General features: G+C 39.4%; 1 protein-coding gene across 2 annotated transcripts in view; it reads left to right on the top strand.

The window, feature by feature from the left end:
- The first annotated feature begins 309 nt into the window (after window positions 1-309).
- plcl2 (phospholipase C like 2) overlaps window positions 310-16,628 on the top strand; it is a 35,780-nt gene continuing 19,461 nt past the window's right edge. For both annotated transcript variants that reach the window (XM_076737044.1, XM_076737045.1), the window contains exons 1-2: window positions 310-666; window positions 1,148-1,598. In XM_076737044.1, coding sequence (XP_076593159.1) covers window positions 1,347-1,598 — 252 coding nt within the window. In that variant the 5' untranslated portion in view covers window positions 310-666; window positions 1,148-1,346. The remainder of the gene's footprint in view (window positions 667-1,147; window positions 1,599-16,628) is intronic.

Genomic DNA, 16,628 nt, shown 5'->3' with positions numbered 1-16,628 from the left:
ATAAAAGTAAAATACACACTGAAAAATAGACCCCCCCCCCCAAATATACAGACTACTGAGTGACTATTTGCACAAATGACACATGCCTTTGAGCAATGTGCACATAAAATTCCTTTTTATGTGCACAGTAATTGTGAACATGATCTCATGTTGTGAACCCTCTGTGGCGTGCAGGCTCATTGGCTCTGCAGAGAAGTAAAAAGAGGGGGCGTTCCTTGCCTCTTGGTGGAGAGGTAATTAGCTTTGATTGACAGCAGAGCCTGTTGTGCATGTCGCGCGCTCACGAGACGTACACAAGTTTGTTTCTTTGGAAACGACTTCACTGAGCGGAGGTTTGTCGAGAAGTGTGTGCGCCTAACGGCAAATCACGGCTTTCGCTTTTCAAAGACTTTAAACGGAATAAATACCGACTTTCGAGACTGACTGATGGCGGAGAGAAGACCCTCCTTTGTTTGCTGAGCAGTCTGACAACGCGGGTTGTTCTGTCTGGACTTTTGAGTCGGCTGTGAAGACTTAACTTCACCCAGCTAGCTAGCGAGTTAGGTTAGCTAGCTAGCTAACTAGCTCGGCGCAGCGCAGACAGCAAACGGTAGTCAGGCTGCTCAGTTACAGCAACAACTTAAAGGAGGACCTTCCTTCCCATGGAGAAACAAGGCACTTCCCAAGGCAAGTACATGAAAAGCTACCGTGCGTTACATAAAGATAACCATGAGTTTTGTGGACGAGTGGACTGAACTGATAACTTTATATGCTTTTAATGTTATTTAACTTAACGTTGCCGACCACTGCTGAGCCAGAGAGGGTGGGTTATTACTAACGTTACAGTAAAATGCAACACAGCGGGGTGGTCTGTGTCAAAACGGTGGAAATATGCTAGAAACAGCGAACTTGTTGAAAAATATAACAAAGCCTGTACGTAAAAGGAAGCACAAATGCGTTTTCACATGCTGCATATACGCTGACAGCCTTCACTGATTGTAAGTTAACATCCGCTTTCAGCGCAAACCAAATGTGAGCACTGAACGCGTCGGCTTCACGCTTTCTTCACATGGCTGAACAACGCTGAATAGCTGTTTCTATTAACGTGAATGCTGTTACTAATCTCATGTTGCCTAATTATGCTAATCACCGTGGTTTCTCTTTACAGAGCACAATGCACGGAGCAAGCCCCTGTGTCTGTAGGAACCTGACACATATGTGCCTAGAGAGATGATACGGCAGAATTGCGTGCAAATGTTACAGCGAGGCAATAGGCCAGGCAGGAAATAGGAGTAAAGCTGAAACATAAGGCTTTGCTACCCATCAGCTTGCCAGCTTGTGTGAGAGTGTGTGTGCTCGAAGTGCCTATGGCGGAGTTTGGGGAGGACGGCAGCCTGCCTCCATTGAATCTTGGGGATACGGCCGTGCCCAGCGACGAAGCAGCTGGCAAGACGCATTGCGAAGTGTCGGTCTTGAATGGAGATTGTGGGATATCAGAAAATATGGTCGGTTCTGGCTCCGTCGTCGCACCTGGCAGCCAAGCCGGGGTGGAAACCGCCAACACCTCTGTGGGATTGGATGGCAAATCTGAAATACCACGCAGGAGCAGCATTATCAAGGTAAACACTGAAATGAAAGTCTCTGTGTTATGTCATTCATTCTGGGCAGCTAGCCTGCACATCTACACTGAACATAGGGTGTTGGAAGTTACAATGCATAACCCCTGCTCTAATTTAATTGGTCTCTTTTGTATGCATCGTTTGCCTGCTTTTCATGAACCGTGCCTGTAACATGGTTACACATATCATTGAAATAGGTGGTTTCCTCAATACAGGCCAGTAATGGGTTCATCAGAAGCACATCTTGTACTTTTTCCTGAATATTTTGCATAGAATTTAGCTGATCTTCTTCTTATTTGATCTTGAATGTCATTAATTTAGCTATGTGTACTGTATGTCTGTAGAGACAGGATAAGATAAGATAATCTTTGTTGTTCCCAGAAGGGGAAAAATGTTTACATCAGCAGAGAAGTATAGAAATAAAGCAGTGAAATATCATATGTCAGAGAAATTGTCTACACACAACTCTTATGTACATTAAGAAGCATGTTGTTGAAGATACTACTTTCAGTATCTAAATCAAATATTTCTGAAAGAAGGATCGCACATGGATTAAAGTGGACTGACATTGGATAGTGTTTTTATGAGACCAGCAATGACAGCAAATAGCATAGCATAAAATATTGCACTTGAGCAAGAATGAGAAGGAGTGTCCATAAAGCGGATCGCAGTATATACAGTAGAGACTGTTCAGTGCAGCAGCAGATAATGAAGAATGATAGTGATAGTGACTACTGGTAATAAAATAGAATGCAGGGCTCCTGGATGTTTTGTATGTTGACCTCACATATGTACAGGTTAAAAGATTGTTAAAGCATTGCACACTGTCAGCCTAATATAGTGAGTAACACAATAAAATATCTCATATTGCTGGAAAAGAAACAGAGGTAGTCTGAGGAAACTCCCTGAGCAAGACGCTCAAGTCTTAACCTGCTCCAGATGACAATCCTGGAGGCTCTCATGACTCTATGCTGAAATGTGTACATGTTTCTGAGGGACACACAAATAACAAACCTTTGACAGATGATTGTTTTTGACCTGTTTGGTCCTCGGCTCATTGTGATTCTGACTTTCAGTCTAAAGCTTTGCATTTTATTTTACTCATCTCACGGTTATGAACGTTGGGAGTATTGCTTAAGGGATACAAAAGATGATGACACTTCCTCATGTTTCATCAATCTACTGTATGTTGAAAGCCTCTGAAGCATTGTATGTAGCCACTGTCAGCAACTCTGTAATGTTTCGCCTCTGTGTCGGTAGCTGTCATAATGTCAACCACAAGAACTGTAAAGGAACAAGTTTGAAAGTGGTGAAGGGGGTTACTTATCTATACTGAACAAAGGATTTAATATTCGCTATATTACTACATTAATCTTCACATTAATTGTGCTCTCCCCCAACAGAACACGACTATAGCATAGATCCAAAATGGGTCCCGAAAGAGCTGTCAGAAATGTGCACCTCTTATTTTGATGTTGTTTACCTCTGACTTTTAGAGGTCAGTAAATTAGTACTTTGACTCAGAGATTTCATTCCCTCAAGGGCCAGCTGGATTTAAAATGCATGAGCTAGCATAAGGATTTTGTTGAGAAGCACTTTTTAAATGGCAGTGTCTGATGTATTTGAATGAATATGTTGGCTTAATCATATATTACCATATGCACAATCAATAATTCTCTGCTTTGGGTACATTCTCTGACAGTGGACAGGACTCAGCTGCTCACCTTTTTGTTGCTGGTTTTACAGAAAAAAACATTCTTGGCACATTGTGGGTGTTGAATTTTGACGTGCCCTCTGCCTGGAGATTGATGGGGTAATATTGACATTTCTGCCATGTAAATTTCCAAGCAATCTCTCACTACACAAGGACCTGCCTCACTTTCCAGGCCATTTGAGTGCAATATATTTTAGTGGTATGTCCACTCCTGTGATCAATAGGCTCTGTCAAAACAGGTGGAGGCTTATTTGAATCAGAGAAATGTCAATAGAGTTTTGACTCCTTTTTGAAGACATTTTGGTTTCAATTCAAAACTTTTTGTTAAAGAGGAGACAGAAAGGTTTCTTCATATAACACGTTCCTGTCAAGATTAATACCCCCATCAAATTAAATGACCTGGTGCAAACATGGAGGTCCAGTGCCAGGGTTTCCAAGAAATCTTTCTGAAAAGCTCAGTGACCTCAATTCAATGAAATGCTATATCAGACTACACAATGGACGCCTTCATGACAAGGCATAAGAAATAAGGGAAATTCACAACAGGTCAGTTTGAAATAATTTTGTGTCATTTGCTTAGCAACACAGCACACAGATGGATAAACACACAGTGAGTCACAGCAGAGACGATGACTTCCAATAGGTTGGAGCCAAATTGAATGTCAGGTTATGTTACCACTAAGAGAACGTGAACTTTCAATCAAGGGAGAAAAAAATAATGCTACTCCTACACCAACAAACCAAAAAGTAAGAGTTCATATTCTGAATTGACTGGCTTGAAAGTGATTTATGGCTGTTAAAATTGGCGACAGATGATGTTTGAATATGAAAAAACACATAGGTTTGAAACATTTGAATATGTATTTTTGCAAATTACTTCCATAAGAGGGAAAACCAATACAATGAGAGACATACTGCTTGTATATATTTTAATATGAGCCTCTTTTAAAAATCTACATACCCACACCTTGTAAAATAAGCAAATAAAATTATTTCCTATAGCTCGTTGTTGAATTATGTGCTTGTTTCAGCTTGACCTACATTTCATTTTCAGTCAGTGAAAGTGACGTTTTGCACGCAGTTTCCAGTTGGTGCCGGTGTCCATATGTCCATCTAACTTGGACTTCAACAGATTTTCCCAGTTAAAAAAGAAACCTAAAACAGTAATTACTAGACAATAGAAACTGGTTTTGTGACTTCTGTCCCTCATGTAGCGCTGTCAATGCAGCTGCCAGGGCGGTGCTTTTTTTCATTGACAGCCCTGAAGTGATTTGGACTTCTGATGGTAGCTAAATTCTTTATTATTAGTGTGGAGACAGTGAACATATATTACCATGTAAAGTTTCACTAATGTAAAAATATAAGTAGCATGATGAGTAAGTGTGCTTTTAGCTAGAGAAAGTAAGAGTATGATGTTATAATCACTTAACTTTGCTTTTGATAGCCTGACAGCTATTAACTGTCGAAGCGAGCTGGCCTGTGTCTCCCAGTCAGTTGTGTCCTGGAACATTTCAATGTCCTGGACAAAAAGGGTGAAATTCCAGTCAAATATGATCTGTTTATGGACCCAATTTTCCCATGTTTTTGTGTGTAAGTGTCTAATGGTGACAACAGTTCTTGAAATTTGTCCAGTATTGAACGAGTGTGCTGCCCGCAAAAGGGGCTGCAATGTAATCCCCCTGTGTGGTTGCACACTGCCAATATACAACCACAAAAAGTGACAGGCTCAGATTGTTATTGTAAGTGTCTGACAGCAATAGGGAAAGGATCCCTCCAGAGATTGACCTTTTTGTTGAGGAGTAAGATCCTTTTTGTTTAACCAGAAACAGAAATGCTCTCACCAAAGCCCCCAGACTCTGTTTACAGAAACAGTCATTTCATCATCGTACAACACTTTATTCAAACTTTACAGAAACAAAGTAAAACTCATCAAAACTTTTCTGGTAGAAAAACAAACATTAATTAGCAGAAAACAGAACTGTGTTTTTGCGACTGCTGTCCACCATCCTATTGACTGACATGCGAATCCGCTGCGAATCTTGGTGGTTAACCGATTAACGGTTAACCATTGATAGTGTGAAGGCAGAACTCAGAATTTCCTATCTGAAGTCTATCAAACAAGTCAAGTATGCAGCACGCCTTGCCCTTGTCTGCATGCCAATATTTTCTTGTTTTTGTTTTTGACAGCTATGACTGATAGAATATTGCACTGAGACGGTTGTGAAGGGTTGGATCAGTGTTAACAAGGCAGCCTGTTTCACACTGTCAGTCAGGGCCCTCAGTTCTTGTTAAACTGCTTCTCTGAACTGATGGGAGGATGTGGTCGGTACAGCACCAACCACATTCTCATAGTAACAGCTGCAACACTTAGTGCTTGACAGTAACCTGACTTCTATAATGGTTTCTGTTGAACATATTTGGTGGTGCGGGTGTGTATGTATGTTTGTTTGGTGAACGGGTATAAGCTAATGGCATATCTAAACTGGCATGTTGAGACCTTTCTACCAAAATTGTGTGTGTTTGAAAAAAGTAAGGCTTGCAGTCCTTGGTAGACAAAATGACCCCTTTGTAGAGCTTTTAATTTGAAATGTTGCTGAATACTTAGTGTGGTACTCCACCCAAATTCTGCTTTTACCCTCCCACTCATCCTTCCAGTGGTGGCAAGTCTTTAGGCATCAATACACTCATAGATGGTGACATCCATAGTTTAGCTTCTCTAAACCCTCTCCGTCCATCTGAATGCTTTGGATATTAATATTATAAACTGTTGTTTTAAACATATTGTCAACTACACTGTCTGTGTCATCCCCAGTTAAACACAGAAGATCTTTTTCTTTGGTAAAGTAATGACTTTCTGGGACATGCTTAGAATATGGGTTAGAGTATTATGCTTCAGAAGTGGTTAGAGAGTTATTCATGGATATTTTGATTATTTGGACACCATTTTAACTGACATGATTTCAAGTTCACAATCAATGCTGACATCCTCTCTATAAAAGAAGAAAATATCAACTTTTAGCAGCCATCTTTCAAACCACCACAGGGTGAGTGTTGGATACCCTAGCTTATGTTTAGGTTACATTGTGACTACGAGATACGAAGGCATTCATGCATAGCCTGGGTAATGGATTAGACATTTACTTGTCCATTTCAAACTCTTCACCAATAAATTGTAACCATGTTGTATGTGGGTGGCCGGTGGCAGGAGAAATAATGAGTCTATGGCTACACTTTGCTTCCCACCTCATGTCTCACCTCATATCCTCTTGGAGAAAGAGGATCTTTCCATTGTTTGGTAAATAACACTTATTTCACAGCTCTGATGGAAGAAGAAAACAAGCTCAGTTTGTGATATAACCCTGTTAAAAGGGAAGCAATATGGTATTGATTATGGTGGACCACCATTGCTGTGAGTCCAAGATAAGTTTCTCCATGAAAATCATCATATTGTATCATAACATTAAGCTAGGCTCAGTGGCAATTCTGCCTGCATTACCAGACCACTGCATCACAGCCAAGGTGTGATGATGAGAATTATATATTCAATTTCATGAGCTTCATTTGCAGCATCTGTAAAAGGATAAAGCTTGCTCCTGTTATAGTGATGGAAAAGAAAAGCAAAATTAACCACACATACTGAATTGGTGTTTTTTTTCTTCTTCTCGAAATAAGACTGAGAGTTGGATTCCCTTTTGAATCCACCTTTCCAATGTGTTTTACAGGTGAACTCCTGCACTACCAACTTTTGCTTTTTGTGCCACAAAAAATTAGAAAGTCTCTCATTTCTATGTCAGATGTCAGAAAGTTCCCACGGCACATTTTCGCATGCTACATCGAGCTTACTGACATTTAAATTTGACAGTAATAATTTTAGGTCAAGTCTCTGGCTGCTTTAAGACTTGGCTCAGCTTAAGGTCAGTGTTAGTATGAATACTTGGTATAAATATATATTGATATTCAAATGTTTTGGGAGTGTTGTTCCTTGAGCCAAAGTATCGTAGTGATAAAATTTATATCGTCACTTCCAGTTAAAGGATGCTTTCTATATGTCTGCTGTTTATCAAACTCTTTCTGCTGCACGCTGTTAATGTTGTCATCATTGTTCACCATGTTTATAAATAGCTTTCACACACTGATGTTTCCATCCTGCCTTCTGATTAATTGCGATAAATACTTACTGCTGAATATGCTTCAGTACATTTGTCCTTGTGAGTACCTACACTTCAATGGGCAAATGTAGTCACTGCTTGCCCTATTTCATTCAATCAAATAGAGGATTGAAGCAAGGAAAATGAATTGGGGGAATGCAATGTGGAACAGCATCTCTCCTGAAGTGACTGTTAAAGTGGCCTTGGGCAAGAAACTTATCTTTATAACATTCACTCTGAGCAGCCATGTTCAGCAAATTCCCCTGGGTTTACAAAGAGATGGAAATAAATCTACTTCACAGTGTGTTATTAAGTTCCCATTAAGAATGTGGTGATTGTTGATGTTGCCTAGCATTGTTGAATTAATTATTCATAATGTCACTCTGCCACAACTGCCATTTAAGCATTATGTCTGACTTCCTTACCATCATTTAGCTTAAATCTGCCAACCACAGATTGCTGTTTAACCCAAATTCATCTTGTGCCTTACTTCTGAGAGGTTATTACTTGCAGGATATATCTTTAAGCATTGTTTTTCAAGACTGAAAAATTCATTGGAATATTATCAAAATCGCAGTGTGGCCAAGTCCAATATCCAGATCGTAGGACCTGCAGTTTTTTGTTAAAGGTAAAATGTGTCACAACATGCCCTTTTATAAATTAAGCTTTGTGGTGCTACAGAGATGCCCTGGCCTAAAAGTCATATTCTCCAGACATAAGGGAACATGCTTGTTTGCTACAGACTGCAGGAAATTACATTATCATTTTTATATTTTTTTCAGTGAAATGAAATGCAGAAGTTACCATTCCCACTATGATGTGACTCATATCACAATCACAAAATCTGTCAAAATAGTTGCAATATGATTTGCTTTGCATATTGTTGAGCCATAATGAGCTCGCATAGTTGAGTTTAATCCAGTTGCCCAAACCTGTGCCACAGAGAGTTGATGGGGTAATATATTAAAGCTCTTTTGATAACCAGTGTTGATGAAGGGTCCCACTGCTGTCTCACATTCACTCATTGTGGCTGCATGTGTTCAAGGCGACTCACAGCAGCACTCAGTCGCTTACCTCAATAATTGCCTATTCATTCATCAGCTCAGGTGTCACTGATTTACACAAATGCTGCTTGCCTCACCCAGTTATTTCAAGGGTAGCTCAAATGACTTGGCAGTGATTACAGTCCTGCCGCATTAATGGGAGAGACAGTTATATGCCCTTGTGAGGAGCTGAATTAATTTTCTACTGTAATAGGAAGAGGAGTGTAGTCACCAGGAAACGAGGTTCAAACCCTTGAAAAGAACTACACATCAAAATGTTGATCACAGAATGACCACCTAAACCCATCACAAGTCTAACAAGAAGGACTGTAGCTAGACCAAGAAAACTCAAAATTCTCAGTCTTCATGAACTTGACACATAATCACAACCCCAAAGCAGTACCCCAAAAGGTTTCTCTAAACAATGTCTCACTAGCTAAGCTCTTCCGAGATGTACAACACAGAGAGGAAACCAAGCTACAATGAAGTTCACAACAACAGAACCAAACAAAGCGTGACATGTAGCGCTTAAATTAACAAAGCTAGAAGCATAAGCTACCAGCCTGCAAACACTAAACTAAATGACAGTTTACCACTTCCTCACTTCTATTTCTTTAGTTCCTCACCTACCAAACCAAAAGATATCACAAGCGTGTAGCACAGCAAATTTCATTGCTGTGCAATTGGGGGGGGAAAAAAAAGATTCTCTTATCTTATGCCTATCAATCTTGAGGCATACCAAGCTCAAACAAAGCTGATACTGCAACATATGATGAAGACCAGACAGAGGGCACTGATTTACAGTTTTAGCCACTGTATGTTTAAGATTACAAACCCACAAGATAAAAACACACATGCATGTACTGGATACGTACGGTGGTGGATTCAAAGATGGCCACAATCCCAAACCAATTCCATTCACCATCTGACGAGTCTTAGGACTGATGGTAGTGGTGAGGACTTGAAGGTGGGGTGAGTCATACTGGAGAAAGATTGTTGATATAGCCATCCCCTCTTCACAATGCAATTGCATGTTTGAATGACAGACTTTCCATCGCTCTTTCTCTCCCCTTCCATCTACCCTTCCCTTCTTGTCCTGAGTACGAGCATGAATGCCACCTGTTGCTGATTGGCTTTAATAGCGTCGCGTGGCTTGGTCCAAGCTACTTTGTTTGTTTTCCATTTAAGAACCAGGGCTGTTTACAAAAATTTGATGTTTTTTTCACCGCACACACAGAATGGACTGCTGGCAAACCATGAGGAGATACTAACTAAACTTCAAATTGAACTAGTTCAAGTGAATATGAACGATCTTACACTAGAATAACTCACTCCAATACCCCAATGGGTACTCAAAAAATGTTAATTTTGGTTCTTCTTATCAGTCCCAAAACAGGTTAATCCTTTATTATTGCAAACGGAGGTTATATGTCTGTAAGGACATGGCTATCCGTGAGACCTGTCTACATCACACATGAACGCTGGTGATTGGCTGTGGGTCAGGATCTAGCAAAGAGTGTGTGGTAGGACAAGGAGGGCGAGCAAGCAGCAGCAATACATTTGGACAGTTTCTTTAGACATTTGTTATTTCCTGCATGTGCACTAAATAATTAAGAATCACTAAGAACCATAAACCAGTGTTTAACTTATCCTGAACACTGTTTACTTGAGTCTTCTCACAGAGTAATTTCATCTCTTATCTTGTACTTGTTGACTTTAAAACTGGAAAGCTTGAAATGAAATCACAAACTGTTTTTGGGGAACTTTAAACCATAGTAGGAGCCACGCAATCAATGATCAAAACACTGGACACAGTTGATGATCAGATTGATCAATTGTACTTTGAGTCAACTGTTGAAATAATACAACAGTACCATCATTTTAACAATTGTATAGCCCTATGTGACATTGTTATTAATTTGCTTAGCGAAAATGGCCTTTTTTGATTTGATTGAAATAAAATGTATCAGCTAGTTGTTGTTGCTAGTGCTTAGCAGTGTCTTGCTTTGCTGTTCAACTTTAAGAGGCTCCGATGATGAATCAGCTAAGCTGTTTTGCAGCAATACCAATGTTGGCTGTGGAAATCTTATGAAATTGGCAGCTAATGTTAATTGTACTTACAGAGTAGGCACAGTGTTTGAAGCGTGCCAGCGTTCTGAAACTGTCTCATCATGGATGCCTCATCAGATGCTGATGCTGCTCACTCTCTCTTCTGTTGGTCTCAACTGTAACATGGCAGTTTTGGTCGATCATTCCCTGGTTGAGGTCTGATCAGAATGTGAACAAGATCATTTTTAGCAGTTGCAGTGTTGACCTGACTTGAATAATGTATAAATGCTTCCAAGTCTGACCTGATTGAACAATTGAGTGGTGTACACTGTGTCTTAGAGCTGTTACATTACATTACTCATGAGTTGAATGGGTACAGTTTCTTGCCAAGGACATGAGCACATAGGAAGTAAAGATAATAGAATGAACTGAATAAGATCAAATAAATTGGACTACAGTAATACAAAACAACATAAATAAAACATGTATCAAACATTTCCAAAAGCTTTGGCAAAGGAAAAAGTTTTAAGAGATTTAAAAGAAGCTAGAGATCTAGTGTCTGAGTTCAGTTGGCAGGGAGTTCCATAGTGTTGGGGCTCTAATAGCAAAAGCCTGATCACCCTTAGTCACAAACCGTGACCTGGCAGTTACCAGCAAGGCTCATGGCTGAGAGAGCACATACCAGGTCAAGAAATCAGAAATGAGATATTTCAGTTTTTGTTGTTTAACATGAAGCTATGGTGATACCTGTTAGGCTACAAGGGTGGCTGAAGCTTGCAAAAAAGTGTTGCTTGATTTTGTGTTGTGAAAGTGTGAGGTTCACCCACATACTAATAACAGTTCCCTCAACAGCTCCACACTTAAGAAGAAATTGTCACAGGTTGAGGTTTGTTTGTGGAGGTTGAACCCAGAAGGGGAACTGGGAAGGTCAGACATCCAGAATTAATACGTAAAGGTTGACTGCAAACTGAATTGCAATCACATGCTCTCTAACTTTCTATTAGGTCAGTCTTATGTGACAGCAGATGAATTCAGCTGTCTGGCAGACTTTTCAATTTCCAAGTATAAAGAAGAGGGTTGTGCTCAGCAATGCATTGTTTAATAAGTTCACCCAGTCATCTGTCTTATTACCAGACAAATGACTGAATGAACTTAATGAGCAATACATTGCTGAGTGTGACTCTCTCTTCTTTATGCATGGACAGGGATAGTACTGAAGATTGCACAGAAAAAATAACTTATTCAGTTAAGATAAGTAAGAGATAATCTATGGAGTTGTTTTCAAGCCCTATCACTGTCTTTACCTGAGGATATAAGTGCACTTTTGTTGCAAATTGAGAATGTAGTATAAAAGCACACAATTTTGGAACCATCACCATTCAGCTATTTGATGACGATTTAGGGGCATCAGCCAATGTTTAGGGCATTCCAGTGTAGTCAGCAGATAACTGAAAAATGGACACATAGGCCAAGACTTCCTCTTTGTGCGCTGGTCATTGTTGCCACTAACAACTTGACTTGATAATAATTCGACATTCAGGTTAAACGTTATAAAAAGATACCTGCATGTGAATACAGATACATTTAAAGAAAGATAATAAAAAGCCATGTCATTGCCAGACGATAGCTGGTGGTTTCTGTGATTGCATTTTGGCTGATGCATTCTGCCTCTTTTGTTGTCTGCATAGACTGTTTACCTGCATGCAACCAAATGCTGCTTCTGATATCAAAATCTTGTCCTTTTCCTACAGATTGTGCATTCATATGCAGATATCTCATTATAGAAATTAAAAAGCACATATGCCTCAAGTGTAACCATCTCCAATATCACATTGGCCTTTGCCTTTGCAGTGTGGATCAGTGGCTCATAACACCAGGATGGTCTTATGGAAGATTATCTGATATATGGGTGTTTGTGCTGTATGCAGAGGCAGAGAGTGGCACACCATGGTAGAGTAGAAAGTTCATGACTGTTTTTTTCTCATTCAGCTAATATCTACAGGCCAGAGATCACCAATGAGTTTCACAGGCTTATATTCATCAGCTGCTCATTGATAACAACTAGTCAACATATTTGAAAGAAACAAATTAATATTTTTGTGAAGAGTAGAAACAACCTGTTTTTGTCTGGGTGTGTGTTGTGCAACTGCATCGACTGACTAGCCTGCCCTTGTGACAACATGGAAAGTTTGGCTTTGGCGTCAGAAGGTATTCAGTATGCTGTTTTAGGCATTGGCATAGTCTGCAAATTAATAAAGCATCGGCACAGTGTAAAGGTACTTATTAATGTTACTGAATTAACAAATTAATTTATTGTAACTGTGGTTAATGGCTCAATCAATATTTGAGAACATGAGAGGCTCTCTCTCAAAGCCTAGAGCCAAAAACTAAGAGCTGATGATGCAAGTCCTGGAACAGGTCCATAGAGAACAGTTTGGAAGAACATGGTGGTGAACAATTAACTGAGAACACTTTAGGCAATTTTTCTCTGGTTAATGGTATATTTTCCTTTTTCAGAACTGAAGCATTGGGATAGCTAAAAAAGCAATATTTAAATTTTGGGGAAACATTTTATGATTTCAGTGCTTTCAGTGAAGTCTTTGGTTTCTAGCTTTGGGAAAAGCTGTTTGTACTGAGAAATTGGACTTTTCTGGACCTTATGGACAACCCACTTGACATTTTAACTGTTTCAGTTAACTGCTTATCCTGATTTTGTTGCACGCTCGTGTCACTCGTGTGTTTGCACTCACCAGTGTTATTAAGCAGACAGTGTGGTCCAAAGAAGTCAGACAATCTAGTGACTGAGGGAAGGTGTTCTTTTGATGTACCTGTACATGTTAGTCCATTTGTCAGTTATATTTATATTTATATATTACATCAGTAAAAACCCCTCATATTCACAAACACATTGTCTGAATACTGGCAAGACAACCAGTTAACAAACCAAAAGAATGTGACAGAAGAACTGAGAGCAATGGATTATACATTGAGATCCCCTTTTTGATGTCAGTTTGCATTGAACTGATGGATTCCAGAAATAGACATGTAACTCTCATTTATATTTACTGAGGAAACGGCAGCACTAAAAAGTTAACTCCCAGGGTAGTTGCCCTCTTCACACTTCATTTGACCGACTGATATCATATGGTACAGAACAGAACAGAGAATAGAAGCAGCTGGGCACTTTACCAGGTTTAATGTCCCGTGGGATTTGACTTCAGTGCAGCTAGTGAACAAAAAGTCTCCATATGCTATGTTAATAAAATGACAAGCTCTTTTAATAGAATGTTTGCTAGGCTTTAGGATATTGAATGCTGAATACATACTGTGTGTATTATATAGATTTTACATTCTTATTACTTACATGGTCCAGTTTCACGACATTTATCAAAAAATAATCAATCCCAACAAACGGTTGAGTAAAGGATTTTTTTGTTGTTGTAGTCACCATTTTCCTCAGAACTGGCTTTCATTACATTTACATTACAATGCAGTGTTTCTTTGTGACTCATTTTTGTTCTCGTTTTCTCCTCCAGAGCATTTTCTGTCACCGTTACTCTCACAACCCTCTTTCACACACTGCCTGTTGGACATTTCAGGTGGTGTTAACACAGTCTTGTTATATGATGATGTGCTTACTTTGATGCAACAGATCAGGGTTTCCGTTCTGGTCCGTGTGTCCTGGTACATATTAATGTTCCGGACTCTAGAAGATAAACAGAACATGTCATGTCATGACATGTCATGACATGACATGATGTAATCATAAACAGGCTTCTACAGAGTAGGAGCGTTCATGAACATTATTAGTAGCTGTACAATTGTAACAATAGGGATGTATTTTAGGCTAATAAAAGGGCCATATTTGTCCCAGTCTGGTTGCTCTGTTACATTTGCTTTCTGATGAAATTCTGTTCATTTAACATATTTGTACTATTGCAAATTGAAGGTGATTCACACCGTTCTTGGGAATGTAGGTAGAACAGCAGAGAATAATCGGTCCCCTGCTAGGTCCTCAGCTGTACAGAATGTTCATAACTGACCACTGGGCCAGAAAAAATGCAGCATTCAGTCCATTAGAGGATTCAGGTTCCTATGGGATTTGTGAGCAGTTGGATATACTCTGTCTTACTTGCTCCTTTGCTCTCTCATTGTCTCATCCTGTTTTTGCCTCTCTCTGACTTATTCTGTCTCCTTCACTCACTCCCTCAGCACACACTCTCAAACACTAAACACATATTGAGATGGTATATGAAGGCATAAAAGTAATTTCCCCTGTCAAGGTGAGCCTGATGGGATTAGCCTTGTTATTATCTCTTTATTATGAAACACCATGAAAACATCCATTACCCTCTTTATGTTCTACTGACTAGCTTTCAAAATGTACCAGGGGTTTTCTTCTCTGAACATAGCAAAAAAGAAAGAGCAACCCAGTTGTGGATAATGAACACTGTTAAGCCATAGTTGTGAAAAAATAAAATTCTCTCAACAATGAAAGAAACTTTAACTTTGATTCCCCTGACATTATATGAAAAAAAAAAATCCATTTTCACAAGTCTCAAAGAAGTGACGGGTGACAGCATTGACAGTGTGTGGTGGATGTTTACCACCAGAAAGGCACTGCTCTCTTTTGTGACAGTACTGATTAACACAAAATGATTGTTACACATCAAGTGGGGATTGGATAAGGTTGCTGATCAATACCAGTGACTCAGCATGTACTCTCTGGTACTGCACACTGGCGCTGCACCTTCTGGCTTATGAAATGTACTTTCCAGCTCACGCTTTTATAACTAACACTCTTGCCTGTGGAATTGGAGTACACTCCAAACTATACAGGCTGACTGGATGATCACCAGTAAAGGTTCATAGTTCAGTCAGTCCTGTTTTTGCTAAAATACAGCAGACTTGATCTTTGGAGAAAAGAGCAAGGTCTTAATTCTGCCTGGTCTGCTGACATTACTTGGACATTTCAGGTACTCCCATTTTAAAGTGTGTTCTGGTGCAATACTTTGGCCTGGCTAATAAGGAAATCTTAATGGCAGTTCCCTTTGAAGATAGAGTTTATTGTTGAACTGAGATAGAAATGATAAGTGGTATTTATGTGTAGAAGACCATGTACCATATAAAGCAAATATCTGATAGAACTATAAATACAGAATCTGATGATGGTGAGCTCATCTTCTTAGTACCATTTAAGGGCTAATAAAACTCTGCTTATGGTAAAAGAAAACACCCATCTGACTTCCACCAGAGGCAGCAATGGGACTATTGCATAAGAAATGGTGTCCTCAGGAAATAATAACAAATGCTAAGACAGAGATGGGTGTGTGCAGTATTGTTTTCTAGTTTTGGTAAAGGAAGCAAAAGGAAATCCTGAGGAGAATGCCTGGCATGGCAGCCTTGGCATTACAGCACGAAACAGAAACATTTCAGTAAAATGTGACTGGAAGTCAAGGTTAACATGAAGGCAAGTCCACATTCTTGCCCAGATCATAAGGATTATCTGCAGTCATGCATTTAGGTTTTAAGATCCCCTTTAGAGCTCTCCTTCACAGCACACTGTGAAAAGAATGTGGTTATTATGTTTACATTTTCCTTTATGTGGTCAATACATGAAGAGGTGTAAGATTCTACCAATTAATAAATGTGCAGGTCTGTGTGTTGTGCAATACTCCAACACACAGATGGGATTTCTAATGAATAATTCATTTTGAAAAATGATTACATAATATTTTTTGGCATTCTGTAATTTCAGAATTGCCCACTGACAGACAAGATGTTTATTTTTTCACTAGATTGTGTTTGATCTTTTGCATTTTGGGGAGGGCTTTATTTAAGTCTCCTTAGCTTCTGTCCTCCTCTGTATATATCCATTTAGTTTTATTATTGTATTTCTTGTCTTCATTGTACAAACAAACAAAAACAATCTCACTGAGACTGTGCTGTCAGCAGCAGGCTGCAATGTGAGTCAGTGCCCACTGCTTTTGCTACATCCTTTCCAATTGCAAACATTTATATACACGATGTAGCACAGATAATCCCTGTGTATCTCTAAGACCAACTGCTGAGCCAT

This window comes from Chaetodon auriga, chromosome 8 (genome assembly GCF_051107435.1).
Source record: "Chaetodon auriga isolate fChaAug3 chromosome 8, fChaAug3.hap1, whole genome shotgun sequence".
NCBI lineage: Eukaryota > Metazoa > Chordata > Actinopteri > Chaetodontiformes > Chaetodontidae > Chaetodon > Chaetodon auriga.
Note: the sequence above shows the minus strand (reverse complement) of the source record. Positions and strands in the feature narration are given on the sequence as shown.